This window comes from Pipistrellus hanaki (genome assembly GCF_964339955.1).
Source record: "Pipistrellus hanaki genome assembly, chromosome: 9".
Taxonomy (NCBI): Eukaryota; Metazoa; Chordata; class Mammalia; order Chiroptera; family Vespertilionidae; genus Pipistrellus; species Pipistrellus hanaki.
Genome location: NC_140511.1, coordinates 34,621,133 through 34,645,998, shown reverse-complemented (window position 1 = coordinate 34,645,998; position 24,866 = coordinate 34,621,133). Strand labels below are relative to the sequence as shown.

Sequence of the window (24,866 nt, the reverse complement as noted above, 5' to 3'; positions counted from 1 at the left end):
CTTCTGTAATGCCTCTAATTCTTTATTGTTTTCCTTGCATAGGGGCGGCTGATATTTTCCAAAGACTAAAAAAAAATCTTATTATTTTTTTCTTGCTAAGGGACTCTCTTTATAAAAGGAATCAGTAGAAGCAGCCACAGAGTTCAAAGTCATAGAACTTATTAAGTTTATAGCACGTAGTTCTTAATGCCTCACCATAAATTTTGCAAAATATGAAAAATTTGACTTTGGGTAGTAAACAGACAATATAGATAATGTATTATAGAATTTTACACTTGAAACCTACATAATTTTATTAATAAATTTAATAAAATTTACCACAAACATTTGCAAGATTGAATCCAATTTGTACACATAACCACAGATTAGGAGAACTTTCTAGGTTCAAGTAGTTATTCTCATGTCTGGTTCAAATCAGCACAGTTCTTAGCCTTGATCATAGAGGAAAGAGTTCTTTAGGTGCCTCAAATCCCTAACAAAAACTAGAGAATTAAAGAGATCCCTAGGGATATTCTGCCTCTGAGAATACCTCAAACAGGCCTTTCTGTAAGATATGGTAGAAAGCTTAAGGGGGTCAGATAGACCTATAGTTGAAACTAGTTCTGCCCTTATCAGTTATGCCATCATGAGCAATTTACTCTTAATCTCAATTTACATATCTGTAAAATGGGGATTACAATATCACTCTTTTGGTGTTGTTCAGAGAATTCAAAATGACTAACAGAAATCTCTTAGCACAGCGCTTCACACATTGTGGATATTGTGAGTATTCAATAAATATTGTCATGTCTGCTCTTTTCTTTTCCACCTTCTGTATTTTGTTTCTCTCCATCCTGCCCTGGAAAGAATGCTCTGCTGATGTCAGCATCCAGAAACAGGGCTGCCAGGAGTGGTGACCAAGTGGCTTCACGGGCTGCCCACGGAATGCTTTAATACCTTCTGCAATACCTCTAACTCTTTTCTGTTTCCTTTGCCTAGGGGCTGCTGATGTCTTCCAGACACTAAAACGTCTTATTATTCTTTCGTGGTAAGGGGCTCTCTTCATAGAAGGAATCAGGAGAAGCAGCCACAAAGGTAAAACAAGCTGTCAGATCTTTCTGGCTGGGCATAAGCTGCGCCTGAAATTTCAGCCTAGGGCATCCCTACTTCTTGGAAAAAAAAAAAAAAAAAAAAAAAAAAAAAGTCCTTTGCACTCAAGTTGCTGCAAATTGCTGCTTCTGGAGAAGCTTCAAAGGTACTATTAGGGAAGATTTACAGATTTTGGCTAAATACTTCAAATGCAATTGTTCCAGTAGAATCTTACTGAGAAAAATCTAATATCACCCCCCTCTGAATACAATTTTATGGGAATGCTACTTCATTAGTACAATTCTATCTTACATGATGTTGTTGTTTTAGTGTAAATCTCTTAGAACCCTGAAGGACAAAATGTCACCCCATCCTCCTGTGGTCCTGTGCCAAAGGTTTCTGGACAGTTGCCTAGCCTAACCTTCATCATTATAAAGAAGACATCAATAAATTCAGGAGACAAGCTAGAAGCTCAAATAAAACACAAAACAATTAATAATAACAATAACAATTAACTTTATCGATAATTTACCTGTTACGAGTCATCATAACCACCTTTTTAAATTGAAAAATGTCTGTGTTCTACATCACGCTGGTATTCTCAATGCGTGTTATATTTTTCTACACTATGATGTTAGCACCCTAAGTTTTAGAGAGGCCACAAATGAGCCTTAAAGAAGTTAAACAAGTGAGGTCATATAGCGCTGCAAGTTCAAATTTAGGATTATCTAGCTCTAAAGCATACACCCTTTCTCACGTGCTTCCCATTAATTAATGGTGTCCGTTGACAGTCACCAGATATTAGTATTGGTGGAGATAGGGAGGTTCATATAGGGAAAACCAGTTTTCTTAGAAACAGAGCACCTGAGGCCCAGGAGGGTTTAACCACCATGAAGCCAAACACAGACAGTGGCAGAGCAGGCACTTGAACCCTGTGGGAACTCCCTGCAGCTGTCGCAATGGAGTCCTCATCAAGGCCCACCAGGCCTGCTGTGGCCAATCCCAGTTCATCCCTCCACGCTCACAGACAACCAGGAGCAATTCCACTCAGGCAACAGGGTGCTACGTGTGTTTGTTTTTGTTATTTTTTTTTTTTATTCCCAAAGCTTATTTCACTTTGACCACTTGATGATAAGTAAAATATTTTTTTAAAAGATTCAATTCAATTCAGCCCATGTATCACTACCTCTAGGAAGTCTTCACAGACTCACTTCTCTTCTCTTCCCAGAAAATTAGGTATAATGAATTATGGGATAGCTTAATAATTTTCAACATTTGGCGGACTCCTTATTCATTTATTCCACAAATATTTATTGGGCCTGTATTATTTATAAGCACTGTGCTAAGTGCTTCACATGTATTATGTTAATCATTCATCACCAACAACATATGAGTTAGGTATTATTTTTATCCTCATTTGAGAAAACAAAAAATGTAGGCATAAAGAGATGTGGTATCTTTAAAAAAAAGAGGAAAAATGTATCTTTCTCTTTCATTCCCGTGTCCTAATATACATTTACTACGGAATTGGCAGGACTTCATGGAACTTTATTTCCCTTCCAAATTGTAATTTCTGATAGTATAATTCTGTGTATATAAGGATATATTTGCTAAATATTATATACTATTAAAGGCTATACACTCCACCCTGGTAGGAGAGTATGTATCTACTTTGTTTACTATTATATCCACAGGGCCTGACAAAGTGGCACAGAGTAGGCACCCAAGATATGATAGTTGAATAAACAAATTAGAAATGAGTTAATTAAATATGAATAAAGAGCAAATGCATAAATGTCTAGTCTCCAAGTCGTTCTTCTGTGCTGCCTCTCCAGATCAGCCTGTGTTGGGGAGAAATGCCACATAAGCAACAACGGACATGTTTTTCCTCCCAAGGCCAACACTGTTATCTGAGATGTGCATTCTAGAATTCATTTCTAGACTCTATAATTTTCCATTTTCTTACCTATCATTATGGTTATATTAATTCCACAGATCCAAATGGAATGAAAACTGATTTGAGCAGGGACAGAGCTGTTTTTTAGTCCTGCTGAGAAAAAAACATAATGACAGAGTCCTGTCAGTACACAGCCCCCCCAATAACAGGAGTTTGGCCAAGAGCCTTGGGAGGAACTCACGTCATTACCCAGGCCCTCCATTACAGCAGCCGGAAATCACACTGCCGGTTTCCACGAAATACAGCAAATATCTTCGAGGGCAGGATCCTAGCTCCCAGAGGCTCACCAGCCCTCAGGCACGTTCTGTACCCCATGCGGCTCCCTAGGCTGTTCTAAAACACACTCCCCTTCTCCCTACTCCTCCATGGATTCTAATGTTTAGTATCAGCCCCAGCCTTTGTTTTACAATATTTCACACAATATCTCCAGTTACCTTAAGGGGTAGAAATAGTATAACAAAATTATAAAGACAGACTATTTTAATGGACATATTCATAAAAAACTTATAGACTCTTATTTTTGTGATAGTTCACATGGGCATATAGTACATACACAGATCTGTATATTTTAAATATTAGATTTATTCTAATATTTAAATGAATATCAACATATATACTTCTGTAAATATATCAGCATTTTTGAGTGCCTATCAGAAATGAAATATATTTATACAGAAAGAATAAAATATTCTTTATAAAAACAAGTTAGTATATTCTAGATAAAAAGAATATTGAACTTTATTTTTTTAGATGTAAGTATATACATGCATGTATATGTGTATATATATGTCTGAATAAATACTTAAACATACATAAAATCTTAATATATGCAATGCAAGTAGTTGGGTATTCTAGAGATGTTTAATGCATATGTTAAAATCTGTGCACATATGTATATAGACAAATTAGAAACTATTCAACATAATATATTTGAAAGTGTACAGGAGTGGGACAAAGAGATAAATTGATCACTCTAGCTTAGCACCTTTATGGGATGGAGATGGCAAAAGAGTGAAAGGATCAGGTAAGAATGTCACAACATTGAAGAGCCTAAAAGATACAGTATTATAGCTCCAATATTTAAGGATCACTGTTCTTCCTAGCCAATAATAAAGCACAGGTGCATAAAGGAGAAAAGGTATAGAAATTTGTGTGCAAAGGAATAATGAAAAATGGTGGTTGCTTCAATTTACTGCCTTCTCATATGTCACTGGATCTTTAATTATTAGTGCAGAGACTCTATTTCAATTCTTTAAAGCATGCAATAGCTATAAATGTAAGGCAAGTAGGAGGCTGAGTTTGTGAAACACTAAGGAAGAAAAAGTTTTCCTTGGTTGAAGAAATATGAATTCTAGAGAATGGTTATTACAAGGTAGTATTCAAATGTGGGGTTGGAAAATTATCATTTATGAAATAAATTTTTATTACATATTGAATAAAAAATTATAATAAAGCAAGTTTGCTCTTTTTTATTCTAAAGCAAGTTTGTTTTCTCTACTCTTTATAAAAACAATAAACTAGATGTGAGTTTGTATGCTTTGCTCTGGGAACCTTGAGAATGCAATCAATACAGAGATATAGGTTAAAGACATTTAAACACATGTATTTGTGAAATACTATATATCAATAGATACTTCAAAATTTTCAGGACTGTTTGTTCAGTTTGGGATTTATGCTAACTTTAAAAATTAACTAAGTGTCAAATGTCAAGCTCAATTTCAAACTGAATTTAATACTATAATGACAATATGTTCTTGATTTAAAGCAGAATACTAAGATGATGTTAATGCAACAAAAGCCATATATTTGACCAGGTATATATAACTATATCATTAAGATCTAGTGATATATGATATTATTAGAAGTACCTTTTATAAAATTAACATTAAAATTAGAATGTTCTCTACACTTCTCACACCATAATGTTTTACTCATGATCAATATTCACTTCTCAATTATACTAAAAGCATATTAAAACCAAGAAAGGATTTTTTCTGCAAGCACAGCTTTTCTCTTTTCAATGAATATTTAAGAACTGTCATTGTTCTGTACTTATGACAGTGATTACAGGTGCATTTTATTTATATTTTACAGAATTCACAGAAAGTTGTTTTCCCTCCCTAGATGGAAGCAGGAAAAAAAAACAACAACAAACAATTTAATTTCTGGTAAAATGCTAGTAGTTTGGGACAAGAATCAGCTAGGAATCAAATTAAGGGAACCTGCATATTTGCTTCAGATATGTATTCTAGAAGAGAGAGTTTTTAATATAAATAACCTATTGCTTCTCTATGAATAAATGAAATATTTCATTTTTTTTATTTTGGGCATAATCATCGTATAGCTTGCTTCAAATTACTCCTTGTGCTTGTAAAAATAAATTATCTAGTATAAACAAAATTTCTCCTCTATTACTAAAAAGGTACACAGCATTATAAGAATAAAATTAGAATAGTATAATTCAAATCACCACTTTCCATGACTGAATAAATCTATCTTCTTTTAACTTTAAAGAGCTGGAAAGTATCTGATTAAAAGTTATCATTTCTCTTCCTTAAAACAAACAAAAAAAGAAACCCTAGGTTAGGCAGAATAGAAAAGCTGACAATGATTAGAAGTAAAAGTGCAGTTAAAAGATCATGATGCAAAATAGAGAAATCGCCTGAAGACTAGAAAAGTTGAACTTGAGGAAAAGTCACTAAAAGAAACTGAGCACAGCATCCCTGAACTTCCACAAGCCACCCTGAGGTGTGAGCCCCCAAAACCTGTGAAAATGAGAGGTCTTCTCGGCCTACCATTTTCCAAACAGAAATCCCCACTTAGCAAGGAGACCCAGCAAAGTTTCCAAACCATCCTAACCTGACACAACTTGCTGGCAGTTTTCTTCCGACACTCACGGGAAAGTCATAAGGAAAAGGCTCACCTGTGCTGGGCTGAACCAGCCATGTGGACAGGCACAGTGCTCCCCACAAGTCCCTCTGCCCTTGGTGCTCATCCTGTGAGGACTTTTCCGCACACTGTCCCACAAGGTGACCAGCCTGGTCCTGTTTGAAGCTGGGCCTCCAGGTCCTGAAGAAGGCATGGTCTGAGAATTGTACCCGAGCCCCTGAGTGCTCCTCTGCCAGCCACAGGCGCAGTGGGCATCCCTGAGCACCGTGGGTGCACTCCTGCCGGCATCCATCCCATCGGACCCCCGGCTGCAGCTGTGTTGCTTGGTGAGGTATGCATTCATAGTGCACTGATGTCTACTCTGTCCTTTGGTCAGCTCTGCCCAGGAATGTTTCCTCCTTGACACCCCTTGCTTCCAGGCAGTTGTAAAAGTCTCTTTTTTCCCCCCTCGCGTGGATCCCTCAGTAGCTTTGACAGCTGCTATAAGCAGTGCATCCTGGGAGCAGTGGGAGCAGCGAGAGAGCAGCTCCGCACAGCATTATCTGCGGGCTGGTAGCTCTTTGTCAATAGATGACTCAACTCACAGAGCAACTTGACAGTATCCCTGCTCTAGGCAGAAGCAATCAATGCTCCACACAGCTGGGCTACAAGACTGTACACTGCATGACAAGCCCTTTTTGGATGGAGCCCCACCGTAAAGAATACTCTCTGCAATTTGGCATTCTGGCTCTTCCCTCTCCTGGCTGATCCCCACGCCAAATACAGAACTCAGGAAAGAGAGCTTCTTATCAGGCTAGCAGGACCCTTCTTTCCGGAAAGAATGCATCTAGGCTGAAACAACATAGCAGAAGCCATTTAAAGTGATGGGAAAGTTAACCTGTCAAGGAATTTCCAACATTTACAGGAATCACTTATGGAGAGTGATATTTGCCAAGACAGACCAAATCATGAGTCAACTAAATAAGAGCATCAGTATTAACTCCAAAGAAGCTCAATTCATTTAGAAAAATTGCTGAGGTCACAATATGCTACTAGAGTCCTTTAAAATTTGAAAGTTTAATGTGTTTTAGATCACGATTACTCACTGCAATTTAAGCAAATATTCTTTATGCTATGAACAATTATTATTTCTGTCTGATTTTTTTAAAAAAAGCAAATTTCAAAAGTTCAAAACTGAGGGGTTGGCTTATTTTAACACAGTGTTTTTCCTGACCCAAAATTATTCTGAGGATTTCCTTTCAAATACTTTACCACAACAAATACATTCACCACAGGAAGGGGCTGCATTTTAAAGTAAAAGACACATCCAACTCTGCCATCCAGCATTTTGGTTTCCAAAGACAGAATTTTCAAATTCTTTCACTGAAAAATAAGTGAAATCTATCCAATTTAAAGAAATTGCCTTCCAGAGAGGACATGACTGTTTTAAAATTTTAGTATGATTCACAGAAACCACCCATAGTATTTTCAGTAAAGGAAAAGGTGCTTAGAGTTTGTATTCTTTTTGAAACTTTCTCCATCTGTAACAGAAATTTTGTAACATACATGCTTATTACATATCCTAAGGACATAATTTTGGTTTAATTGAGAAGCAAGCTGCCATCTATGCAGCACCAAAAATGATGCTATAATAATTTTATCTTACAAACCATCAGATACTATTGGGTCGGCAGCTAAGTAATTGCGGGTTTCACACATATATGGCTTCAGTTGAATTTTTAGGTTTGCAGACGTAGTACAAATGTAAAACACATTTTGTTATTTGATAGTTGGCTATTCAGCTGTTAATCAGTAAAAAAAGTTTTTTGATCTGTTTTGTAGTTTTCGTTTGGCGTTCGTTGAAAAATGGAAAATCAAAAGGAACATTTTCGTCATATTTTGCTTTTTTATTTCCTCAAAGGGAAAAACGCATCGCAAGCTCATAAAAAGTTATGTGCTGTTTATGGTGCCGAAGCCTTAAAAGAATGGCAGTGTCAAAATTGATTTGCCAAATTTCGTTCTGGTGATTTTTCACTCAAAGATGAAAAACGCTCTGGTAGTCCAGTTGAAGTTGATGACGCCCTAATCAAAGCAATAATCAATTCGGACTGTCACAGTACAACACGTGAGATTGCAGAGAAGCTTCATGTATCACATACATGCATTGAAAATCACTTAAAACAACTTGGCTATGTTCAAAAACTCGATACATGGGTTCCTCACGAACTGAAAGAATCACAGTTAACGCAACGCATTAGCAGCTGCGATTTGCTAAAGAAACGTAATGAAAATGATCCATTTTTAAAATGACTGATAACTGGCGATGAAAAATGGGTTGTTTACAACAATATCAAGCGGAAAAGATCGTGGAGCAGGCCAGGTGAACCAACTCAAACAACATCAAAAGCTGATATTCATCAAAAGAAGGTTTTGTTATCAGTTTGGTGGGATTACAAAGGAATTGTCTACTTTGAACTCTTACCACCCAACCGAACGATCAATTCTGATGTCTACATTGAACAACTAATGAAATTAAACAATGCAGTTGAAGAAAAGCGGCCCGAATTGACAAATCGAAAAGGTGTTGTATTCCATCATGACAACGCAAGGCCACACACATCTTTGGTCACTCGGCAAAAATTAATGGAGCTTGGTTGGGATGTTTTGCCACATCCACCATATAGTCCTGACCTTGCACCATCTGATTACTTTTTGTTTCGATCTTTACAAAACTCCTTGAATGGTAAAAATTTCAATAATGATGATGATGTCAAATCGTACCTGATTCAGTTTTTTGCTAATAAAAACCAGAAGTTTTTTGAACGTGGGATTATGATGCTGCCTGAAAGATGGCAAAAGGTCATTGATCAAAATGGGCAATACATTACAGAATAAAGTTATTTAGTTCCATGAAAAAATTGTCTTTGATTTTCTTTTAAAAATCCGCAATTACTTAGTTGCCGACCCAATATTAGATCTAACTTCTCAGTGGAATGTCCAGCGGCTGGGGTAGTGTAGACCTCATTTCTGACTAAGCTGGCAAGCTTATTGTTTCAAAGGCTAGGGTTATATCATATTCTACATTTCAATGCTGGGATTCACTAGATAAATTATTAATGTATATAAAAACCCTGAATAAATTAAGCATGATCTTCTCTTTCCATGTATTTCCACAAAAAGTATACTTTTCCAATTTTTCTACAGGAGGTTGACATTGCCTGGCACAGTAGGCATCCAAAAAATCCTTGCTAAATAATCATACTAAGTTCAAAAGGCAGGCCCTGGTCCATTACTGATCTTTTTTTTTTTTTTTCAAAACACCTAGTGCACTGACTGCTCAGCACATAGCAAGCTTATAAATACATTTCTTGGATGGACATATGGAGGGTTTGGTGGATGTATAAATAGAAGAAAGAATAGAGGAATGAAGCATTGATTAACATTTTTGAGACAATATTTAATTCAGCAGTGCTATAGAATCATAAGCTCTTCCATTAAGGTTAGCTTCAGTGCTGGTTTTGAAGTGTTAAAGAACTTTGACAGAAAAAGAAATAAGCAGCAGCAGCAGCAGAAGAAGAAGAATAAGAAGGAGAAGAAGATGAAGGAGGAGGAGAAGGAGGAGATTACTTTAATACTTTAACTATTGGGAAGAAATATGTGGTATTAATGGTCTTTCTTCCTGAAAGAAATCAAGATCAATCTTGAAAGTGGTAAAATTGGAGGAAATAGTTCATTATGTGATACTCAGTGCGGGAAACCCATTTTTTTAGAGAGAGAGGGAGAGGGAGAGAGATAAACATTGATATAAGGGAAGAATGCTGATTGGTTTCCTGCCATATATGCGCCCCAACTTGGGATCAAACCTGCAACCTAGGCATGTGCCCTGACTGGAAATCAAACCCACAATCTTTTGATATACGGGGCAATGCTCCAACCAACTGAGGCATCAGCCAGGGTTGAATGGGTCATTTTTAATGAGCTATTTCTTCTCAACACAAGGACAACAGAATTCCTATTTTAATAACCCCAATATGTCATTCCTATATTGATAAATATGTTGTGTAATTAATATTACTTGCCTTGAAGGATCTTAAAGACCATATCAAACTTCCATTAAACTCATTATAATACTATATTGAAATTATTCTTTACTTTAATACATATAACGTAATTCCAGCCTCCTGTCTTCCTCTTCCTGTCTATTTTTTTTTTTCCTTTTCAAACATAATGTTTGGTCTGAAGACAGACCACTTAAACAGATAAATGTGTCCAACTAGCCCACTGTACTATGAGACAGACCTACTAATTAAAGATAATTCAATTTGATCAACTGTAATTGGACAATTGTAATGACCATGAGATGACATGAAATTCTGGCCAAACAAGAATTAGTGGTGCCCGAGTACGCATCCCACTTATCATTATGATTTAACATGGGCAGATGGTGCACAGAGCAATGCCTAGATGAGATGTATGTTCTTGACCTCTCTTTGACCTGTCTCCATAGAGCCACCACTAGCTTTAAAGCAGAGGCTTAAATGAATATCCTGGCTTGATTTGTTTAAAATTAAATAGCAACGATGACTTACTAAATAAATTGTACCACACTAAAACACTATGCAGATATTCTTGCCAGATAAAATTTTCCTCAGGCTCTCTCTGCATATGGGAAATGAAATTATTAATTATGAAGGAAGAGCTAAATGGTGCTTGCTAAAGGATGACTGGGTAGGAGAAACCCTTTAGCATTCGTAAGTGATGTGTTAGTTAATCACAAAATGATATAAAGTATTAGATACAATTTATCTTGATTTCAAAATTGTATATAGTCTCTTCCTGGGGCTGCAAATTCTAGAGATGTTATAAATGCTAACAAATTAATATTCTTGTACATCTAATAGCCTCCAGCCTAGGCAATCTCCAGATGTAATCACATTTACCTTTCAAAATAAGAGAGCGCCAAGAATATTTAAAGTATTTCAGGCTCTAAATTTATTTTGAAAATACTTAAACCAATTTAATCATACATCTTAGGAGGCAAAGCAAGAAGGAATTAACAGTGAGCAATAGAGATTTCACCTGGACATAGAATTTAATAGGAAGTAAACAAAAATAGTTTTTAAATGTTCCAAATTTTCACCAATATGCTTGGATTTTGGTGGGTGTTTTGGAGAGGGGATTAATCTGAATTAATGTAAGGCTGAATTGTAAAATGGGTATCAGGAAATGCAGATGTATTATAATCTAACACAGTAACACTGTTGGAGGAAATAAGGACTTAAGTCATGTGACATTTCTTAGAGATTCTGAAAAGAACACTAATAAAAGGTAATAATCATTTATAATTTACAAATTGTAGCTATTGAATCTAAATAATGAGCTCACTGCTACAAGAAATTTGTCCTTGTCCTTCAAGATTAGAGTAATGTCACTCCCTGGAAGCTTTCCAGATGCCCCTGGCATATTCAGTTACACTCCACAGTGTTTGTAAGCTTGTGTGTGTAAATACCTTTCACAGTGGTCGATTTCTCTCAATCCACCACTATGACAACCGCCCTGGTCAAAGCTACCATCACGTCTCCACAGAGGTGGTAAAACAGCTTCTGAGCTGGTCTCTGACCTCCATCCTTACTCCAATTCTTACTCTCACACAGTGGCCAGAGTGGCTTCTTCCGAAATGTGAAGGCAGTCAGGTCCCACTCTGCATAACACAGGTCAATAAAATCTCTAAGGATCTTTATCCCCATTCACTACATCTTCAAACTGGCCTGCCTGGTCCTTGACTATGGCCTGTGTGGCTTGGCCTCTGTGCTTTCTCCAGTTTCATCCATGCCTCACCCCTTTGCCCCATCCACCTTCCAACCACACAGGCCTTGACTATCCTGTGGCCATTACACATGCTCTCTTCCCTTACCCACACCTTCACATAAGTCATTCTTACTCACCCTTCTATAAGGTGCTTCAAGAAACACCTCCTGAAAGCCATCCCAAGGTATCATTCAATACACTCAAGAAGGGTCGGCCTACTCTGCAACACAGCTCCAAAACAAGTCTCCCAGACCTTCCTTCACACCAGCTTGTCATCCCAAAGACTTCTATTCAGAAATTCTGGAGTCCTCCCTCTCCTTCAAAGCTCAGCTCAAATGTCACCTTTCCAAGAAACCATTCCCTGGACACTGTGCCCCACCCTTCTCCCAGAACAGACCAGGTCATCCTCCCATGAAACACTCACTTAGTGCCTGTGCTTTTCTTTTTTCTTTTCTTGTTCTTAATATACCTTCATTGCTTTTTGTTAGAGAGAGAGGGAGGGAGGAGAGAGAAATAGAAATATCAATGTTGATGGGCTGCCTCCCGCAGGCCCTCTGCTGGGGATTGAACATAAAACCCAGGCATGTGTCCTGACCAGTAATCAAACCAGTGTTCTGACCAGGAATAGAACCAGTGACCTCTTGGTGCATGGAATGATGCTCAATCCACTGAGCCTCACTGGCTAGACACACCTGTGCCTTTCTATTTCAATACTTACATGTCTGTATTTAAACTGAAAATTACACTTTTACTCACTCTGGGCCATTCTTCTCACACAGAATATAGGTAAATGCCATTAGGGAAGGGAGAAGGCTCTTTTTGTATCTGCACCCTCTGAACCAAGTGCAAAGAAAGTGTACAGTATTTATTAAAACAAATCAAGTAAGAAAGAAGATAAAAATTTTCTTTCAGTGATTATACCAACATTGGTATTCAAGTCTGTGTTCTTCCTCTCAGTGTAAAATGAACAAATAAGCACTGTGAATTTAAACACAAACTAGCCATGTGCTCTGAAGGTCATCATTTAAGTGAAACATTCTGTGTGGCTGAGTGGTGTAGTGGAATGCATTAACTCATTTGGGGGAAGAAATTTGATAGTGGTCTTATAATACTAAGAAATTGAAATGGCTTTTGTTTATTTTAGTAAGATATTCATTCATAAAAGCTATACTTCCTGACAGCTGTGATTTTCTCTCAAGTGTTTTCAAGTGGTTCTTCCTTTATATAGATAGTGAAAAAGGGGGAGTGGGGGGAAAAAGCCATTCAGTGGGAAAGCAGGGAGAGATCCCAAACTCCAATCACCAGAGTCTTGACCCTCTTAAAGTGATATACTCCAGAGGCACAATGAGTTCAGGATCCAGAAAGAGTATATAGAGAGCAGAAGGGGAAGATGACACCTCCTCTTCCTCCCCATTAATCAAGTTAAAAAGTTTAAAAAATTAAACAGCATTAGTATTTATAACAGTACCTTAATTACATATTTTTAAATATTTTTAAATATGGTTAAAATACATAACGCAGATCTACCCTCTTAACAAGTGTAAGTATGCAGTTAACCACACACAGAGTGTTGCATAGCAAATCTCCAAAACATTTTGATCATGAACTAATGAAATTCTATTGCTTTTATTTATTTTTTAAATGCTTTTTTCCAAATATATATATTATTAATTTCATAGAGGAAGTGAGAGGGAGAGAGAAATAGAAACATCTATGATGAGAGAGAATCATTGGTTCTCTCCTGCATACTCCCCAATGGGGATCTAGCCCACAACCAGAGCATGTGCCCTGATCAGGAATCAAACAGTGACCTCCTGGTTCATAGGTAGATGCTCAACCACTGAAATTATATTCATTTTGAACAGCAAGTCCTCAATTCCCCTACTCTCAGGCCCCAGCAACCTCCATTCTACTTCCTGATTCTATGAATTCACTACCTTAGATACCTCATACAATATAAATCAAATCATTCAGTGTTTGTCTTTTTGTGACTGGCTTATTTCATTTAGCATTATGTCCCCAAAGTTCATTCATGTTATAGCATATGACAGGATTTCTTCCTTTTTATGACTGAATAATACTCCATTGTTTCTATATACCACATTTTCTTTATCCATACATCAATGGATATTTAGGCTGTTTCCACCTCGGTGCTATCTCTGCTAATAAAAGGGTAATATAAAAATTGGTCATGACACAATTTGCCTAATTGCTCTGGTCAGGACTTCCAGCACAACATTGAATAACACTGGTGACAATGGGAACCCTTATATTAGAGAAAAAAATTTCAGTTTTTCATCATTGAGTCTGATGTTAGCTATGGGCTTTTCATATGTGGCCTTTATTATGTTGAGGTAATTCCCTTCTATTTCTAGTTTGTTGAGTATTTATATCATGAAATATTAAAATTTGTCAATGATTTTCTTCATCTCTTAAGATGATCATGTGATTTTTGTCCTTTTCTGTTAATGTGGTATATCTTATTATTTTTTTATGTTGAAGTACCTTTGAATCTCATAGATAAAGAATATTTGATGATTATTGGGTCAAATGGGAGTTCCATTTTCAGTTTTTTGAGGAAACTCCACACTGTTCTCCACAGTGGTTGCACCAGTCTGCATTCCCACCAGCAGTGCACGAGGGTTCCTTTTTCTCCGCAACTTCGCCAACACTTGTCGTTTGTTGATTTGTTGAAGAAGAGAGAGGGATAAGAGTTATAAAAATTGATGAGAGAGAGTCATCTATCAGCTGCCTCTTGCACATCCCGTACGGGGGATGTGCCTGCAACCAAGGTACATGCATTTGACCGGAATCCAATCCGGGACCTTTCAGTCAGCAGACAGACACTCCCTCCACTGAGCTAAACTGGTTTTGGCTATTTAAATTTTTGTACTGGAGTGATTTGATACCTTTCTCATTTTATTTTGGTTATCTTCCATAGGTATTTTCTCTCTGATTACCATAGAACTCAAACAAAACACCTTATTCCTATAGTAATCTACTTTAAACTGAAGAGCTGATAACAGTGCAATTTCAATTATAAACTTTACACTTCTACTTTCTCCCACACTTCATTAATGTCACAAATTACATATTTTGTATTGTGAATCCATTAACATATTTTTATGGTTATAGTTATTTTTTATACTTTTGACTTTTAATTTCTTTAGCACTGAACACTGAGCTTAGTGCATGTAGCAATATGCTCTTGTCCAAGTTTTCATTGGCTGGAAAATTAATTTAAATATTGAAAGTACATTGATTTAAATGGTGGGGGCTGTTGACTCTTGGTCAGATTCTTAGGAACCTAATGTGTGTAACATCCTGCATGTGTTGTTTCCAACTCTTCCAGGGCTGGATGCTCAACTGATTCTTCCCTTATTGCCAGGAGCAGCCAAGGTAGTGTGGGAAGGTATGGGGTCCTACACATGCCATTTCCTGCTCCGAGTTTAATGTGAGAGAAAATGCATGAATAATAAAATGTGCCAAAATAACACTATGGTATTGACTTATAACTGAATAAAAGAGAGAAGGAGTACAAGGAGGGAGAAAGAAGAAAGGAATAAAAGAAAAAAAGAAGGAAGGAAGGAAAGAAAGGAAAGGAAAGAAAGGAGGGGGGAAGTGAGGGAGGAAGGGAGGAAAAGACAAAAAAAAAGAATAACAAAAAACAAAGGAAAGGAGGAAGGAAAAGTCACAAAATAAGTAAAGAAATATCTATATCTATAAAAGCCTAAGGGACCCAATGACCAAACAACCAAAAGACTGGTTGGCCTGTTGCTATGACACACATTGATCACCAAGGGGCAGATGCTCAATGCAGGAGCTGCCCCCTGGTGTCAATGCACTCCAACCACAGGAGAGCCGCTCAGCTGACTGACTAAGGGCTGGCGAGCACAGCTGTGGCAGCGATTGCCTCTCCTGCCTCTGTGGCAGTGTTACCAAGCAGCAGTTGCAGCAGGTACAGCAGGGATGGGATGAGCGGGACTGGAGTGGCACCTGGCCCAGGCTTGGGCTCCTTCAAGGCTGCCTACCATTTCGGGCACTACTACATCCCTCAGGGGATGTTGGACGGCTGGTTTTGGCCCGATCCCCACAGGCCATTGAGCCAAAACCAGGAGTCTGGCATACCCTGAGGGGTCCTGGATTGTGAGAGAGCCGCAGGCCAGGCTGAGAGACACAATATGTGCACAAATCTGTGCACCGGGCCTCTGGTCTCAAGATAAAACACTGAGATGGAGTGAACAATGCTATGCATAGAATTAAACTGGAACAAATATAAATGGACCTTCTTCTGACTATGGGACAGTCTGGCACACACCGTTGAGGTCCCCTTAAGGCAGTCTGCCTGGCTTGCTTTTTCTTGTCACACCCAGAATTTGAGAGAGAACCATGATCTAGAATCAGTCTCTCTTTGGTCTAAGTTCTACATGCTCTTATTTTTCTGATGAGTGATTTTTAAAAAAATATATTTTATTAATTTTTTGCAGAGAGGAAGAGAGAGGGATAGAGAGCTAGAAACATCAATGAGAGAGAAACATCAACCAGCTGCCTCCTGCAACCCCCCCACAGGGGATGTTCCTGCAACCAATATACATGCCTTTGACCAGAATCGAACCTGGGACCTTTCAGTCCACAGACCGACGCTCTATCCACTGATGAATGATTTGTAATAGATATTTTCTAAAGTTATCAAAAGATCAAAAAACCTCCTGAGTTAAAAATAAACCAGATTCTGACTTGTCAGAGGTAATTAATCTGTGTGTGGATTGGCCTAAAGGCAAGGGTATGGATTAATAGACATGGCAGCTCAATGATCTCCTCTCCTTGGAGACTTGACATTTTAGTAAAATTTTACCTAATTGGCTTTGTTTTGGCCAGTGCATTTTAAATTTACTTTTAATTAATCATTGCCTCCTCTTTAATTTACATAATTTTGCTTTCGTGCTTTTCCTTTCATTCAATAAGGATTTATCGACTGTTCTGTACCAGGAACTATACTTGTGGTAAAGTAGTGGACTGTATTCAGGGTAGCAATTTGGCAGGGCAGAATTCCTTGAATAAACAAGTGTGCTGAGTGACATACAGGGAGACATACAGGGAGGAATGTCCCTGCTACTGTACATGTTCCGTTGTGGCGAGTTTTATAATTATATGTGGGCATGTTTGTCTCTCCTTCTAGATAATATACTTCTAAGAACAAAAATCATCTTTTATTTGTAAACTAACACTCTCCTTGCCTCATCATATAATTCTTATTGTTCAATAAACACATGTTGAATTAAAGTTGTAAAATATGAGACTTGGTTTTAGGAAACATGCTCTAGTTCCAGCTTTACCATGCACTAGCTTTCACCTTGTAGAATTTTCTTTAACTTGCTAAGTTTTAGTGACCACATTTGTAAAATTAAGGGAGTGGACTACAGAGTCTATGAAACCACATTCAGTGGTTGCTGAAAGACAGGCATAGCTGATGAGTGATGCCCTGTCAACATCTTGAGGTTTAATCACAGTGCCTACCAAATATAACTAGAGAAATTTAGATATAATATGTTATTCTAATAAATATTTAGGTTTATTATTATTTTTAACACATAGCAGGGTGGTTAAGAAGTATGGCATGATGAATTTTCTGACTTGTTTTCTAAATTTTACATTCTTTCAATAAGTGCTTGCCAAATAGAGAGGCAGCATGACATAGTAGTGAGAAGCAGGGCCTCTGAAGTCAGACTGTTAAAGCCATTCCACCTCCACCACTTATTCATAGGCTAAGACAAGCACCTTCTCCCCTCCCTAAATAGCTCTTTACTGTGCTCACCTGAGAGCTCAGAACATTTTAATTGCTGCATACATACTTGAAGTCTCTCTTGTTAGGAATATTTCTCCCTTGTTAGGGATATTTTTTTTAATTTTTGCATAATGTGCTAAAGCCTTGTACAACCTTTATGTACTTACTAGAGGCCTGGTGCATGAAATCATGCATAGAGGGGTCCCTCAACCTGGCCTGTGCCCTCTTACAATCAAGGTCTGGAATGAGGGGGGGGGGGCTTATTAGGGATGGGACCAGCCAAAGAGAGGGGCTGCGGGAGGTTGGGGTGGGGGGTGATTGGCTGCCGATGAGCAAGGGGTGGGGTGGACGAGGGCTTGGGAGGAGTCATGAGTGGAAGGCTGTGTGAGGGGGTGTACTTCCGGTCTTTGTCACTCCCTTCTGTAAAGTAACCAGCGGGGCTATGGGGAGAGGGGGTGGGAAGAAGGGGAGGGAGCACTGGTGGCATCCACCTTGACTGGTGGCCTGGTGCTACTCACTCACTGGCCCTGTCCCCGGTTGACTGGTTGTTCTGCAGGTTGTTCCACCATTTGGTCAATTTGCATATTAGGGTTTTATATAGATAGATTTTCTCCCAGTCAAAATAGATGAAGCATAAGGTTAGACATCTGACTTTACTTTGCCTCTCCAAGTCTCCAGTTTCTCTTCTATAGATAACGATGATAATAGTCCCTGCCTCATAGAATTGATGTGAGAATAACATGAGTTCATTTCTTTACTTAGTACAATGCCTGGCACTTAATAATGCACAACAAGCTTTACCTATAATTTTTTATCATCATTATCACTTCCCTCATTCCAGTTATAAATTGCAGAGGCTGACATAAAAAAATCATGTAGTGCCTATATATGGACACTCAGTAAAGGTTAATTGATTTCTATTGAATGTCAGAATTCTATATTAGTACTAAACTTACCTCTCTAACTCCTATTTCTGATCAGGGCATTCTTCCCCTTGGCTGTGTTCTCAATAACATCATCACTGACAACATATTTACTATTTGTTGAGTACTTACAATTTGTCCTGAGCATAAGTATTTCATTTGACTCTGATAACCCTACATGGTAAACACTGAGGCACCAATTTCAGATACATGGTCAGAGCATCAGTAAGAAGTGAAACCAGGAACAAAATCGAGATTCATACAACACTGGAGCTGGAACATGAAAACTGTACTCATCATCTCTGTCACCATATGTATGACCCTCTTTATAGACTTCGGGTGGTGGACACACAATGCAATATACAAATCATGTGTCATAGAACTTACAGTTAAAACTTATATAATCTTATTAACCAATGTCACCCCAATAAATTTAATAAAAATATTCTAACTATAAAATCTCATTTTTATGTTAGGTTTTGGTTTTTGAAAATACTATTATATCCTTGATTTCTCTTATTCCTTGAAATAGCCCCACATGGTAGGCAGCCAGGAGAAAAACTGAAGATCATGGTTGTAAAATAATGACAGCTGATAAGTGCTATTGTTGGAATCAGAATTCAAACCTCAGGGTTCTGTCCAAAATCATTCTACTATTCCATCCTATTTTCTCCCACAGCATTTTTCCTCCATAAGATGAACACATGATGTCTCGTCATTCCCTTTGCCATAAAAAAAAAGGGTAAAAGATGAGAAAGTTTTAGTGAACCTAGAATTTAAGGATTTAAGTTTGGTGTTAGCAAAATAATTTGCATTCCTCTTTTCTGTTTCTATTTATGATCCTAAGGAAAGGCTTAATCAGGATTTAGAGAGATCTGAAAGAAATATCTTCCTCAACTTGAATGGCTGAAATAAAAATAAAGCTTCTGTCTTAATTATATTTCCTCTTGCAAGTCCAGGAGCATCTGCAGTTTCTTGCAGCCATAAGAAAGAGGCTTGGGTTTTTGTAAATCCATTTTTTTTGGCTAAAGAACAGCTTTAATCATAGCTGCTGTTGTTACTGTTTAATGGTTATCAGCCATGAATATGCCAAGAAATACATAGACTAGACCTAATTCTTTCAACAGCTCTGAAAGGCAAATGTTATTATTCCCATTTCTAGATGGAAAAAAACAACAACTGAGGTTTAGAGAAGTTAAGTAACTGCTCAAGGTCATGCAGCCATTAAGTGCAAATTCATGATTCAAGTCCAGGTCAGTGTGATTCCAACTATGATGTTTTCTACTCTACCATGTTGCTTCTCAAAAAGTAAATAAATAACTAAAATAAGAAAGAAAGAAAAGAGAATCAAAGTGATGAGTCTTCTACTTTCCTTTATTCATGTAAGTACTTTGCTATTATTATTTTTTTAATCCTCACCCTAAGGATATTTTGAAATATCGATGTGAGAAAAACACATTGATCTGTTGCCTCCTACATGAGCCCCGACCAGGACCCGGCCTGGGAGAAGCCTGAAACCCTGGCATGTGTCATTGACTGAAATCAAACCCAGGACCCTTCAGTACACAGGCCAATGCTTTATGCACTGAGCCATCCAGCTAGGGCCATGTGCATACTTTGGAAGTTAAAACTCCGAGTCAAACTGTGGAGGCTTTGGGAAAATAATGCAAATTCTAATTATATAAAACCTGTGAGAAGTCCAAGCAGAAATGACTTATCAGCTGCTGTGGGTCCAGTTCTTCACCACCTGACAGTGAATATTCATTTAGGCCTGCTGGGCTAAATAAAATGTGCTATTGTTCACTCGGCTGCGAGACCTTTCAAGCAGATCAGATCTTTACTCTAGCTCTCACTCATAAGCCAACAGATATGCAAATATTTGGAATTTGGGTCTTGATGTCATAGGACTGTACAGTTCAAACTTGCTTGGACACCCTGCTTGGAGCCCAGATACTGACACTGAAGATACATTTGGGAGAATTCACCTCATGCAAACTTATTAGCATGCAATAAACAATAAAACATTTTCTTTTCTGCAGGAAGGTCATTTATTTCATTCTTGGAATATGTTCTTCTGGTGAAATTTGTGCAAGAAGAATGCACATCACTTTGTAGGCTATTTCCTAAATAGTCATCTGCTAGTAAAGAAAAGTATGACATCAATTATCTGAAATTTCTCCTTCCTTATTTTTACAATGTTCCATTGAAAATAATGGCACTGCTTGCCTTCTTGATGCAGGTGATGTGAGGCCAGTCTGAAGAGCAATGGGGGAACTTACTGCATCTGATCTTGCCTTTTTCAACTAGGCACATCAGAAACAGCATCTCATTCCATCTGGAGAAATGGCTAGTCAATATGGCTAGTGCCATGGCAGGCAGGCCTCTTTTTAGCTCCAGAAAGCACCAGACCATTCAAGATAGAAATCAATCTCCTCCAGGACAGAAAAGAAAGTGAATTAATGGCAGTAAGACAAATCCTTCCAGAAAGGAGAGTCCAACAGGAGGTCCCAATTATAGAGCATCTTGGTGAGGCACAGTATAGCCCAGGTGAGAGGCTGAATGGAAGTTTTGCACACACACCTGAAAATCATTGGCACGTACACCTTGCATTTCTGCCCACTTCTCAGACATCCTCCTGGCTTTTCCTGCCCACTGCCTTTTGACTGTTCACACACAAAGTCCTTGTTGCTTTACAAAGAATTCTACAAGGATAAATGAAAAGGACTAATACTCCTTAGGTGTCTTGGTCCAAGAAAAGGTCTTTTGAAAACTACACTGTGTCTGGAAATTAAATTATGCTGTTAAGCATCTGCATTACAAACAGTTCCCCAATAAGTGAGAAAACAATGGCTTTTGATTTAAATTAGGCTGACTAAAATTTGTGTGCTCTGTTTCTCTCCCTCTCCCTCTCCCTCTCCCTCTCCCTCTCCCTCTCCCTCTCCCTCTCCCTCTCCCTCTCCCTCTCCCTCTCCCTCTCCCTCTCCCTCTCCCTCTTTAGTTTTCCATTGGTTTTTAGAGAGAGTTGAAGGGAGGGGGAGAGGAGGCAGAGAGAAAGAAACATCGATGTGAGAGACACACATCAATTGGTTGCCTCCTTCAAGGGGATTAAGCCTGCAACTGGAATACATGCCCCTCAGTCTGTGGGCCAACGCTCTAACCACTGAGCAAAACTGGTTAGGACTAAAGTATGTTCTCTTATAATTTAGGGCTGTGTCAACAATTATGGTTGGTCCACTTAATTAGCATTTGGTTGACAGTTTATTCTTTGTGACATTGCTGATCTCTGCTATATCCCTCTACTGGTCCAGAAAGGAGCTGGCCTCTTTTCAAAAGAAATCTAAAGCAATTACATCTGATTCCTAATAACTTTGGCAGTTAACATGTACAATTAAGTTACAGAAAAGTAAAGGGCTATTTACATTTTTTTTTCTTAATGCCAAGTTCTTTAATTGAGAATGAAGAAACCCACACAAGTACAACATTGACAATAAAATGGATCTGTCTTTAAATAGAAATGATACCACCATTATGTTAACATTAAAATCCATAATGCTTAGTGTTACATTCCAATGATCTGAAAGACGGTTCTATGAGCCTAAGTGTTTAGGTCTCCAATCTTCATAACATCACACATAAATGATGATTACCTACCTTATTCTAAGCATATGAGGTCTTAGACAAATCATTTAAAGCTTCAAAGTGCCTGAGGATATTGTGACTACAAATACAATGAAATTTTTAAGAATGGTGGGGTTCAGAGAAATGGAGCATGTGTGTTGGGGGTGGGGTGAGAATAGAGAAGAAAGTGATATCCAGATGTATCTGCTACCAAACTATAGGATCTGCCTAGATTTGGGATCTTCCACATGTCCTGCAGGTTGGCATATTCCTAAAATATCCAAATATGAAAGAGAGTTTCCCAGAGCAACAGACTCTAGGACTTTCACTAGGTCAATATTTAAATTGGAAATTATGTTCACAGCCTCCTTCCGTAAGATTATTCCAATCTTACGCTTCAGTTTCCTGGAATTTCACACAAAGTCAGACTAGAGGAAGCTATTGTTGTTGAAATCCTGAAGTGTTTGGCTTTTGTGCAAACCATACTCATACTTTTCCAGAGATAAAACCTACAACTTTTAAGGCCTGACCTGCATTAGAGACCTTGCAAGTATGGAGGTCCTGGGCATTCTGCTAGTTCTTCCACATGACTGAATGCTATTCTGACCCACTAGCAGACACAGAGGTGTTCAATGAGCAGAGAAAAGTGCTGCATGAGATAGTTTTCTCAGTCTCCATTAGCTTTCAAATATACCGTTGCCTGCTGATATTTTCAGTTCTCAAAGGCAGCCAAATACTGAAATAGTTGAAATCTAGTTGACCACAACATTAAGAACAAAATATAGGAGACAATTAGGGATGGAGAATTTTATTTACTCATTCAGTAAACATTAATTGAATGCCTACTTTGATCCAGCATTGGCTTGTTACTCAGTTTACAGCCATATATAACCAAGATGTCATCCTTACCCTGAGGTTGATGTAAGGTCAATGGTGGAGACCTTGAACAAATAACTAGACACAAATAAATTTTTTTACCTGCTTTCTATTGGTTTGTCTTTCATTTGTTTTTGTTTTTCATTTATTAATTACTCAGATATTAACTCTATGTATGTCCTCTAAAAGGTAAATCTCTTCCCCAAATTATTTTTGTCTGTTGACTTTATGGTATGTATTCCTAAATCCTTTAAAATGACATTGTCTATTTGATACTTTAGTAATAAGAAGATTCTCCCAACTCTAGGGTGTAGAAAGTTATCTATTTTATTAACTAGAAGGTAAACATAAAGTAAATCTTCCTATCGTTTTTCACTAAATCTTTAATCAGTTTTTATTTTAGCATAAGGCATTAGCTGTATTGTACACTTTTATTAGCTTCCACATGGAAAGCTACTTGTGGTAACTGATTTATTTTATAATATCTCCTTTTTCCACATATATCCCTAATACAACTTTATAGTAGAGAAAAAAAGTTTAGAAGCTATGAGAATATTTAAGAGTGATTTTAGGGACAGCTTTCCTGAGGGAGTGACATTTCAACTGAGAAAGCTGGCATATATGAAAGTAAGATGAATTCCACTCTTGATCAATTACTAGGCAAATAAAATCAGAAGGTGTTAAATTAATTTAAAATCTGACATGTTTATAGCCACACACACACACACACACACACACACACACACACACATTCAAAAATGCAAATAGCTAAAATTCACAGTCTCAAATGTATGTTTTCTTATTACTAAAAAACGGGTACCAGTCTTATATTTTAAGTAAAGTTCTTTACTACAAAAGAAGAAAGAATAAAACAAAAAGCCAAATAAGAGAGGAAAAGGGATGAAAAAGATGGGCAACAATTTTAACATGACTTCAGAAATAATGCAAAGAAGTTTAAACCTTTGATGGTCACTGCACTGGGTAGCAATATTGTGCTAGATAGCACAAAATCTAAAAACAAAACAAAACAAAAAGCAGAGCTCTCTTATTTTGATAGTAAGGTGTGCCCCAGGTGGGAATTACTGAAGTATTCATTAAGTAAAAGGATAGCACTATTGGCAATATCTCAGGAAACTGGGAACCAAACATCCATATTGAGATGACTCTTCTAAAGTATGCTGAAGATTTTTTTTAACCATTTCAAATCCTTTAAACCTGGAGTTTGTATATCATTTTTAACTCCCTACATTGCTTATTATATGACCTTTGACTATTGAGTTCTTAAAAGCTCTGAAGAGAGAAATGGATTTAAATCTGAGCTTGACAGCTGTGGCTTCTCAGACAGGTCCCTTAACATCTCTCAGCCTCAGTCATTTCATGTTAGAATTGTTTTGAGTATTAAATGAGATAATGTTTGTAATGCAGTTAGAACCATGCCTAACTGGTGCATTGCAAAGGATCAAATTTTAGAGTTATTTATCGTGAAGGTGGTGATAAAGAAGAAGAAAGGGAAGGAGGAAGAGCATAACAATGATGAAGAAGCCTATTACAATGACAAGGCTAGATTAAGACATTTAAGAAACTCTCAGCCCTTTGAAGATTACTAGTCTCACAAATATAACTAAAAATAAAGTTTTACTCTTTTATTTAATAGCAGAGGCCTGTTGCACTAAGATTTGTACAAGAATAGGCCTTCCTTCCCCTGGCTTCACTCCAGGAGCCTGCAAGTCCTTGCTCCGGCCAGAGTGCTGCTCCTATAGCTCCCTCCGTCCCCTGCTCTCCCCCTCATAGCAGGCATCCCAACCCATCCAGCCTCTCTGTGCCTGTGTATGCAAATTAACCTGCCATCTTTGTTGGTTTAATTTGCATACTCACTCTTGATGGACTGATGGGTATGACGGAGTTATGGTCAATTTGCATATTTCTCTTTTATTAGTGTAGATTATTCATATTTAAGCTGCAG

General features: G+C 37.7%; 1 protein-coding gene across 14 annotated transcripts in view; it reads right to left on the bottom strand.

Moving 5' to 3' along the window:
• Positions 1-24,866, bottom strand: part of LOC311628225 (disks large homolog 2) — a gene marked incomplete at its 3' end in the record, with an annotated part of 1,110,130 nt that overhangs the window by 699,476 nt on the left and 385,788 nt on the right. For 3 of the 14 annotated variants that reach the window (XM_084895255.1, XM_084895245.1, XM_084895262.1), the window contains exon 1: positions 5,949-6,322. The exons of 7 other annotated variants lie outside the window; for them this stretch is intronic. In XM_084895255.1, the coding sequence (XP_084751381.1) occupies positions 5,949-6,257 (309 nt within the window). In that variant the 5' untranslated portion in view covers positions 6,258-6,322. Of the gene's footprint in view, positions 1-5,948; positions 6,330-24,866 lie in introns of those variants that run through there. 4 more of the 14 variants (XM_084895252.1, XM_084895250.1, XM_084895259.1 and 1 more) reach the window with 4 other exon arrangements.